Below are 10924 nucleotides of genomic sequence, written 5' to 3'. Positions count from 1 at the left end.
ACAAATGGCCAATAAGCACATGGAAAGATACTCAACGTTATTAGTCCTTAGGGAAATGCAAATCAAAACCACAATAAGATACCACTTTATACCCATTAGGATGTCTATTAACAAAAAATGGAAAATAAGTGTTAGGGAGGACACTGAGAAATTGGAACCATCACACATTGCTGGAAGGAATGCAAAATGATGCAGCCTCTATGGAAAAAATATAGTGGTTCTTCAAAAAATTAAATATATTATTACCGTATGATTCAGTAATTCTACTCCTAGGTATATACCAAAAAGAATTAAAAGCAGACTCAAGAAGATACTTGTTCACCAATGTTCATGCCGCATTATTCACAATAGCCAAGAGGCAGAAATAACCAAAGTGTCCATTAACAGATGAATGGATAAACAAAATGTGGTGTGTGTGTGTGTATACACACAAACGCACACAAAGGAATAGTATTCAACCGTAAAAACAAAGGAAATTCTGATACATGCTATAACATGGATCAACGTTTAAACACTATGCTATGTGAAATAAGCCAGATGCAAAAGGAAAAATATTTTATGATTCTACTTATATGAGGTACCTATATAGAAGTAGAGACAAAGTAGAATAGAGATTGGCAGGGGTTGAGGGGAAAGGGAGTGGGGAGTTACTGTTTAATGGGCACAGAGTTTCTGTTTGGGATGATGAGAAAGTTCTGGAAATAGTGGTGATGGTTGTACAACAATGTGAATGTGCATAATGTCACTGAATTGTACATTTTAAAATGATTAAAACGGTGACTCTTAGGTTATTTATATTTTACCATAATTAAAATATAGAGATATATAGATATAGCCTGTTGGCACAAACACCAAGAATGTTGTGTAATAAAGCTATAATTAAACAGGTTTTATCTTAGTGACTTTTTATATTTTCAGATATGCAACACTAAACTTAGATAGATAACTAATAAAAATGGGAGACAGTCAGTGAAATGCTGGTGGAAATAATTTCTATAAAGGATCTATCACCTTATTAATCATAATCAATAAGGAGGTAAAAATCAAAATACTAACCGAGCAATTTGAGTCAGTAACTGTCCAAAGCTCAAATTAAAGGGAAAAGCTAAAACTAAAAGGAATTGTCCATAAGAAAAATAGAAATTGTACAAATAAATCTAGAATACTATTTCTTGAACAAAAATAGCCCTATCAGCATTACTATTATCATGACACAGGACATTATGGACAAATAAAAAACATCTGGTGAATTGATGGTTAAATTTTTTCTTAAACTATCATAAAAAACCATTTAAGTACTTATGTGAAGGTGACAATGCAGGAAACTCTCTACTATCTACCAACTGTTAGAAGCAAGTTAACCTGGGAGGGGGCCCACTGACTGTTAAACTGATGGCTGAAGGTGATCTTGTCACAACACACACAGACAAACACAACCCAAATTTCGGTTCAAGGAAAATTCAGCACATGGTATCAGTTTAAAATGGCAAACAAGATGCACTGATACACTTCACTCTAGTCAGTATGGTTTGGATTCCACTGAAAAGTCATACCCAGCATGATTCAAAGATCAGAAAAAGACCCAGCTCAAGATAAGAGAAAAATTCATCCATCAGTCATGTCATTTCACTGCATATGCACCCACCTTTCAGATTTATTTTGACGAATACATCCCTCGATGATTTCTTTCACTTCAGGATCAGTGACTTTATTGAAACTGGCTGGTTTTATACCCTGGAAGAAGAAAAACGGTTTCTAGTCACAAATCAAGCAACTGAAAGCCGAAGCCAACATCATTACTAAAATAATGATTTTTTACCACTAAACCATATTCAAATTTTAAATGAGATATATACACACAGTATAAGTTTAACAACTTTTTGACAAGGATTTTGTCATAGCTCTACAAATAACAGTGAAAAATTGTAAATGATCTAAATCTCTAATAACAGAGGTAATATTACATAAATTATGTGATATACATATATATGCATATGCTAATACATGGAAACTAAACATGTTCTCATAGTAATTAATAATGTGGAGAATTCTCATGCTGCAACATTAAGTAGGAAAAAAACAGGATCCCAAAATGTACATACAGTATAACCCCAATTAGTAAAATATAATAAACAAGTATTTTTTTGAAATCAGAAAAGTCAGTTATTAAAAAACACTTTTAGAAATTCCAAATAAGGGCTTCTCTATCGCAAACATTTCAAATCAATATTTCAAAGTCTTCTAGAATGGCTAGACACAATGAGCAATCAGTAAATATATATATAAAATATATATATTGTTATATATATATATAAACTTTTGAGAAATCTATATTATGTTTATCCTTAAACAATACCAAAATATTGGGAGAACCTCAAGCTAATTATCAGGTTCTAGGAATTCAATATCAAATTAATGAGGTCCAGATAATTCAAAACGTTCTTATAATAACTGTTAGCTGCCTAAATGTACTTATTTTACATTCTGTTACCCTTAATTTATGGGTTTTAGATTTAAAAAATCATACAAGAACATTGCCATCATTTAACAGAAAATTCAAAATTAAGCTATAAGCAGAAAGGTATAATAGAAAAATTATCATGGAATGAGGCAATCTAAGATCTAGTTCTGGGTCTTCACACTACCTCACAGAATACAGAATCAGAAAGCCAAGTACCATATCCTAGATAAATCTGGTGAGATTAGGAGTTAATTTGGGCCTCAAATTCAAGAAGCTTTAGTAGAGATGGAAATCTGAATTGTGATATGGCATTTCTGTGACCTGAATATAAAAGAATAAAATCACCATACAAAAAATGGAATTTTTTATTCTACTTATAGAAAAAGCCCTCTTTGACCTTTCCACTGATCTCTTACCCATTCCCCAGCCCTGGATAATTACTGCCTTTCTCTGCTCCTAGGTGAAAATAATTGGGGAGCTGCAACTTAAAAAATCAAGTACAGACTCTTCTATTTGTGGTCGTACAATATATGGGCCCAAACTAAAAGGGCATTCTAGTCCCATTTCTTTTTCTCAGCTGTTTATTATAGAAATATTCAAACATACTCAAAAGTAGAAGTCCCATGTAATCATCACCAGTTTCAACAACAAGCATCATTCCTTAACCTCGTTTCAGCTATCTACTCCCACACCACTTTTATCCTGGAATATTTTAAAGCAAATACTAGGCACCATGTCATTTCACCCATAAAGTCTCCAGTTTCTATCTCTAACAGATATCATGTCATCATCCCACCTAAAATAATTATCAATAATTGCTTAATATCATCTAAAACCCAATCTATACTCAAATTTTCCAAATTGTCTAAATGAGGTGTTCTTACAAGTTGGTCTGTTCAAATCAGGAGCCAAACAAGGTCCATACATTACATGTATGGTGCAATGGAACCGGCTCATACCAGCTCACAAGGGCCAACTATTACATTTTCAGGAATTGTGCAAGCTGATTATTAAATACATCCATTTATAAAATTTAAATTATATAAACTTACGATTAAATAAATTATATTAAGAGCCAAGGTAATAAATACTGAAAACACAATTCCTTGATTGTTTTACTACATTTTACTATTATTTATGCTCTTGCAGTTGCTTACATCTTTTGTATCCGTATGGTGGAAATACTATATGAGTGCCACTCTGCACCCTTTCTCAACCCTGCATTCAAGTGAGGTCACATTGGTGACTTGAAATCAGTCATGGTGGGAGCACTTACACCAAGGAAATTAGCAAATGCTAGAAATCAGCGCTTTTTCTTTTTCAGAGAATCAGTTGTTAAACATTTACCAGCTCATCACTACTTTAAGTCTCTTGTATTCTGTAACAGTCCCTTCCCCTTTTTTCTTTCAGGAAATTGATTTGTTGGAGAAACTAGGTCATTTGTCATATAGAATTCTGGATTTCTTATTGTCTCCCTAAACAAACCTCTGAAGTCAGACTTGAGGTCAAAATCCACCATTACTAGTAGCTGTGTGAACTTGGGCAGGTCACAACCTCTGATTCTCAGTCTCATCATTTCTAAACTGAAGACAGTGCCATCTTGTAGGAATACAAAGATAAAAGCATGTGGCATATATTATGTATTTAAAAATGGTACCTATTAGTATGTTACCTGAAACACTCTAACAATCTCTTTTGTGGCCTACCTTGAGCCACCCAACTGGATATGAAAGGACCTATTTTCAACAATCTTAACACTTTGCTTCTACCTCCCTTACTATACTCCTATTCTCTTATTTTTATAGTTATTTGTGAGTTTATATTACTGCTCTACTAAAAATGTAAGCTCTTTGTAGGTAGCAAACACTTCTTACTCATCTTTGCATTCCTTGTAATTTCTAATGCAAAAAATTACTCATAGCAGGGAACCAAATACTGTATCCATTGAATGCCACTTCATAATCAGGCTTCTAGAACCAGAAGAAATCTTCAAAACCATTTAGCCAATCTTTATTATGTAGCTTTGGAAAATAAGATCCATCTAATAAATACCTAAAAATTCTTTACAAACAAATGGATATAGATGATATATCTGTACATTTTCCCCAAAGATACTAATACAGAGCATTTTATATGACCCCATTTGAGTATAGGTATATAGCATAAATCTAAAGCTTGTTTCATTAAAATTATGTTAAATTTAGCACTGTTATACAGAACTAAACCAAAATTAGGTTTTTTGTTTGTTTGTTTTAATTTGGTTTTTCTGTTTTTATTTTTGGTTGTGCTGGGTCTTCGTTGCTGTGCGTGGGCTTTCTCTAGTTGCAGTGAGCAGGGGCTACTCTTCATTGCGGTGCACAGGCTTCTCATTGCAGTGGCTTCTCTTGTTGCGGAGCATAGGCTCTAGGCACACGGGCTTCAGTAGTTGTGGCAGGAAGGCTCTAGAGCGCAGGCTCAGTAGTTGTGGTGCACGAGCTTAGTTGCTCCGTGGCATGTGAGATCTTCCCGGGCCAGGGATTGAACCCGTGTCCCCTGCATTGGCAGGCAGATTCTTAACCACTGAGTCACCAGGGAAGCCCCCAAATTAGGTTTTTTAAAATTAATTTTTATTGGAATACAGTTGCTTTACACCAAAATTATGTTTGACTAAGTCAACTTCTAAGTTTACTTTACCATGAAATGCGGCAATTTGTGAAGTAAAAAGAATAAAGTTATACCTACACTAGTTACTTTACGGTATATTTGAGCTGCATTCTGGCACTCAGAATAAGGGTACTCCGAAGTAGCCATTTCTAGCATACACATTCCAAAAGCATAGACGTCCACAGATTCATCGTAGTGCTCTTCATACATCTCTGGGGCCATAAACTCAGGAGTGCCTACAAAATACCACAACCACATTTTTTTTAAAAGAAAGAAAAATGTAGAGAATTCCCTGGCGGTCCAGTGGTTAGGACTCTGCGTTCTCACTGTCAAGGGCCAGGGTTCAGTCCCTGGTCATGGAACTAAGATCCCACAAGCCACGCAGTGTGACCAAAAAAAAAAAAAAAATGTATCCACCAAGATCACATTCCCTTTGCCATAAGGATTATCTGAGTTAAGTTCTGTTCCCTAAAAGCATATATATATATATATATATATATATATATATATATATATACCTATAATATACATATATATACACATATAATTCCTTAACTTAATTTCTTTAACTTTCCATATTGATGAAGTACAATTTTCAATGTTCAAAATTAGGTAATGATTACCAAAATCTGTTTTTATTTCTATCCTTGTTTTTAGTTATTTAAATTTTTCTGAAGTAGTAAATCCTATTTCTTAAGTCCTCAGAACCTTTCAATAATATTAAATACATCACAAAAGAAATACACTGGGATGTCTCTAAAATCAGTCAATATATAATAGATATTTCAAAGCAAATTCACATTCTAGACCAGGGGCCAGCAAATTTCTCTGTAAAGGGCCAAAAATAAATATTTCAGGCTTTGTAGTCCACATGGGCTCTATCACAACTAATTAACTCTGACACTGTAGTGAAAAAGCAACCATAGACGAGTAAATAAGTGGGTGTGGCTGTGTTCCAACAAAACTTTATTTACAAAAATAGGCAGTGAAGCCAAATTTGGCCCATAGGCTGTGGTTTGCTGATCCCCGTTCTAGACATATACAATTTAAAAGATCGGTCTTTACGCAACCAACAAACTATAAAATGTTAATCACCAATGACACTTTTAGCAAATGATGTGCGCATTAAGGTGGCTAGTCCTAGATCACCAATCTTCACAGATCCAGTGGGTCCCGTGATGAAAATATTGTCACACTTCAGATCCCGGTGAATAATAGGAGGAGTCCTAGTGTGTAAGAACTGCAACCCCTTTAAAATTTGCCTGCACCAGCTCCTTAAGACCTTTGGTTTCATGACTTTAAATCGTTTTAAGTACCTACACAAAGAAACAAAAACCACATGTAAACAAACATACCTAGCTTACTGTATGAGCACATTAGGGTAAATCACGTAAGCTAGCTGATACTATATATATTATGATTGCCACCACTGAGTTATCTTCTATTGTCTGTTGTGACAAAAAATTATTAAATCTAAAGCCTCATTCTTAGAGAAGACATCCTACTAAGTTTAGCATTTTTAATTCAAAACAAGAATCATTCCAATCAGAGTGACCTTTTATGGAATGGCATCAAAATTTTAAAAACAAAGTTCTCTCTACTTCCTAATAACTGCTTAAATAGAGTCATCAGAGGGTTTAACTATGTAAAATTTTAGTGCAAAGATGCTAGGAAACAGAAAAAGTACATCGCACATTTAACAATCACAAATAAGTGGTTATACCATCAAATGAAATACTGTATTCAGAAACAAAACAATAGACTATAATTACATAGTACTGCTCACTAGATATGTGAATCTGGCCACGTCCCCAGCCTTTCATCATCTTCTACAAAATGGCATTATATTATCTCTATAATGATTTCTAATTCTAAAATTCTATGATATCCCACAAATATTAATTTCTCAACATTGTATTTTCTAACAAACTTCATTAACATCCAAATTTTTTAACCTGCCCTGAAACATAGTCACTAGATTCAGATTCTACAAATTCTTTAATCAAGTACTGTTACTTTACAAACAACTTTTGCGAATCCTGAAAATTATTTCCAAATAAAACTCCATTGGCACTTTCAGGGTCAACTTACGTCTTTAAGGTTCCTGATGTCATAAGTTCAGTCACTAATACAATACATTTCTTTCCTTTTAGTATAGACTCCCAGGAATCATAGAATCGAACTATATTGGGATGCTGGAGACCCTTTAACATCTCTGCTTCTTCCTTGAACCTTTGCTGCTCAGCTTTAGTTAATTTCCGGTCCTAAAATGGAAGATCAAGTTCCAAATTAAAGGCTAGAAATTCTCTTGCACATTTCTAACACCACTCAAATGAGTGCTTTATTTATTTATTTTTATTTATTTTTTTTGCGGTACCCAGGCCCCTCACTGTTGTGGCCTCTCCCGCTGCGGAGCACAGGCTCCGGATGCGCAGGCCCAGCGGCCATGGCGCACGGGCCCAGCCGCTCCGCAGCATGTGGGATCTTCCTGAACCGGGGCATGAACCCGTGTCCCCTATATCGGCAGGCAGACTCTCAACCACTGAGCCACCAGGGAAGCCCTGAGTGCTTTATTTTATTGTATGTATGTATCTATTTTCACCTGTCAATTCTTTTCTCAGTACCTATATAATCATTGATATTCTTTGTTAGGTAGTTACTTTGACTCCTCTCATACAGCAAAATGCAGCAGTTGTTACATTTCATAACTATGTTACAAACCTACCTGCATAATAAATCAATGCCTTGAAAAACAATATCTTTGATGTTAACTAAACTTTTGTGATAATCATTTCACTATATATATCTCTCAAATCATTATGTTGCATACCTTAAACTTCTACATTGTTATATGTCAATTACATCTCAATAAAACTGGAAAAATAAATAATAAATAGTAAGTAAAATTTCCTTTGCTGGAAAAGAAAAAACAGTATCTCAAAGTGAGAAAAAGTAAAAAATCAAAACAATAAGAAAGTTTCCCGAGGTGGAGGGGAAGATGGCAGAAGAGTAAGACGCGGAGATCACCTTCCTCCCCACAGATACACCAGAAACACATCTACACGTGGAACAACTCCTACAGAACACCTACTGAACGCTGGCAGAAGACCTCAGACCTCCCAAAAGGCAAGAAGCTCCCCACGTACCTGGGTAGGGCAAAAGAAAAAACAAAGACAAAAGAATAGGGATGGGAACTGCACCAGTGGGAGGGAGCTGAAGGAGGAAAGGTTTCCACACACAAGGAAGCCCCTTCGTGGGCGGAGACTGCAGGTGGCGGTGGTGGGGAGGTGCGGAGACGCAGAGGAGAGCGCAGCAACAGGGGTGCGGAGAGCAAAGCGGAGAGATTCCCGCACAGAGGATCGGTGCCGACCGGCACTCACCTGCCAAGAGGCTTGTCTGCTCACCCGCCGGGGCGGGCGGGGCTGAGAGCTGAGGCTCGGCTTCGGTCAGAGCGCAGCGAGAGGACTTGGGCTGGCGGCATGAACACAGCCTGAAGGGGGCTAGTGCACCACGGCTAGCCGGGACGGAGTCCGGGAAAAGGTCTGGAGCTGCCGAAGAGGCAAGAGACTTTTTCTTCCCTCTTTGCTTCCTGGTGCGCGAGGAGAGCGGATTAAGAGCGCTGCTTAAAGAAGCTCCAGAGATGGGAGCGAGCCGCGGCTAAAGGCGCGGACCCCAGAGATGGGCAGGAGACGCTAAGCCTGCTGCCGCCGCCGCCAAGAAGCCTGTGTTCGAGCACAGGTCACTATCCACACCTCCCTTCCGGGGAGCCTGTGCAGCCCGCCACTGCTGGGTTCCCGGGATCCAGGGACAACTTCCCCGGGAGAACGCACGGTGCGCCTCAGACTGGTGCAACGTTACGCCGGCCTCTGCCGCCGCAGGCCCACCCCGCACTCCGGGTCCCTCCCTCCCCCGGGCCTGAGTGAGCCAGAGCCCCCGAATCAGCGGCTCCTTTAACCCCGTCCTGTCTGAACGAAAAATAGACGCCCTCCGGCGACCTACACGCAGAGGCGGGGCCAAATCCAAAGCTGAACCCCTGGGAGCTGTGAGAACAAAGAAGAGAAAGGGAAATCTCTCCCAGTAGCCTCAGGAGCAGCGGATTAAAGCTCGACCATCAACTTGATGTACCCTGCATCTGTGGAATACCTGAATAGACAACGAATCATCCCAAATTGAGGAGGTGTACTTTGAGAGCAAGATGTGAGATTTTGTCTGTATAGCTTTGCTTCCACCATTGGTCCTAGGGTTCCATCCGTCTGTTTTTTGTTTTTGGTTTTTCTTTAATTTTTTTTCTTTCTTAATAATTAATTTTAATAACTCTATATTATTTTACTTTATCTTCTTTCTTTCTTTACTTCCTTCCCTCCTTTAGACAACGAATCATCCCAAATTGAGGAGGTGGACTTTGAGAGCAAGATTTATGATTTTTTTCCCCATTTCCTCTTTTTGTGAGTGTGTACATGTATGCTTCTGTATGAGATTTTGTCTGTATAGATTTGCTTCCACAATTTGTCCTAAGGTTCCATCCATCCATTTTTTAAAATTTTTTTTCTTAATAATTATTTTTTAATTTAATAACTTTATTATATTTTACTCTATTTTATTTTAATTTATTTCATTCATTCTGTCTTTTTTCCTTCCTTCCCTCCTTTCTTCCTTCCTTCCTTCCTCCCACCATCCGTCCCTCCCTCCTTCCATTCTTTCTTTCCTCCTTTCCTTCTTTCCTCCTTTCCTTCTTTTCTTCTTTCTTCCTTCCTACCTTTCTTTCTTTCTTTCTTCCTACTTCTACTAATTCTTTCTCTCTACTTTTTCTCCCTTTTATTCTGAGCCGTGGGGATGAAAGGCTCTTGGTGCTGGAGCCAGGAGTTAGTGCTGTGCCTCTGAGGTGGGAGAGCCAACTTCGGGACACTGGTCAACAAGAGACCACAGCTCCACATATCAAAAGGCGAAAATCTCCCAGAGATCTCCTGCTCAACACCAGAACCCAGCTTCACTCAACGACCAGCAAGCTACAGTGCTGGACACCCTACGCCAAACAACTAGCAAAAGAGAAACACAACCCCATCCATTAGCAGAGAGGCTGCCTAAAATCATAATAAGTCCACAGACACCCCAAAACACACCACCAGACGTGGACCTGCCCACCAGAGAGACAAGATCCAGCCTCACCCACCAGAACACAGGCACTACTCCCCTCCACCAGGAAGCCTACACAACCCACTGACCAACCTTAGCCACTGGGGACAGACATCAAAAACAACGGGAACTACAAACGTGCAGCCTGCAAAAAGGAGACCCCAAACACAGTAAGATAAGCAAAATGAGAAGATAGAAAAACACACAGCAGATGAAGGAGCAAGATAAAAAACGCACCAGACCTAACAAATGAAGAAGACATAGGCAGTCTACCTGAAAAAGAATTCAGAATAATGGCAGTAAAGATGATCCAAAATCGTGGAAATAGAATACACAAAATGCAAGAAACATTTCACAAGGACCTAGAAGAACTAAAGATGAAACAAACAATGATGAACAACACAATAAATGAAATGAAAAATACTCTAGATGGCATCAATAGCAGAATAACTGAGACAGAAGAACGGATAAGTGACCTGGAAGATAAAATAGTGGAAATAACTACTGCAGAACAGAATAAAGAAAAAAGAATGAAAAGAACTGAGGACAGTCTCAGAGACTTCTGGGACAACATTAAACACACCAACATTCGAATTATAGGGGTTCCAGAAGAAGAAGAGAAAAAGAAAGGGACTGAGAAAATATCTGAAGAGATTATAGTTGAAAACTTCCCTAATATGGGAAAGG

The 10924-nt window shown here is 37.9% G+C and overlaps 1 protein-coding gene across 3 annotated transcripts in view; it reads right to left on the bottom strand.

Annotated features, from left to right (window-relative positions):
• The window catches only part of WNK3 (WNK lysine deficient protein kinase 3), a 127900-nt gene that overhangs the window by 89235 nt on the left and 27741 nt on the right, over nucleotides 1-10924 (bottom strand). For all 3 annotated transcript variants that reach the window (XM_089904487.1, XM_022563612.3, XM_022563613.3), the window contains exons 2-5: nucleotides 7196-7368; nucleotides 6200-6420; nucleotides 5183-5340; nucleotides 1646-1734 (exon numbers count right to left, since the gene is read on the bottom strand). In XM_089904487.1, the coding sequence (XP_089760613.1) occupies nucleotides 1646-1734; nucleotides 5183-5340; nucleotides 6200-6420; nucleotides 7196-7368 (641 nt within the window). The remainder of the gene's footprint in view (nucleotides 1-1645; nucleotides 1735-5182; nucleotides 5341-6199; nucleotides 6421-7195; nucleotides 7369-10924) is intronic.

This window comes from Delphinapterus leucas, chromosome X, assembly GCF_059928025.1.
Source record: "Delphinapterus leucas isolate spDelLeu-1000000601 "Yukka" chromosome X, BTC_Dleu_Yukka2, whole genome shotgun sequence".
Lineage (NCBI taxonomy): Eukaryota > Metazoa > Chordata > Mammalia > Artiodactyla > Monodontidae > Delphinapterus > Delphinapterus leucas.
Note: the sequence above shows the minus strand (reverse complement) of the source record. Positions and strands in the feature narration are given on the sequence as shown.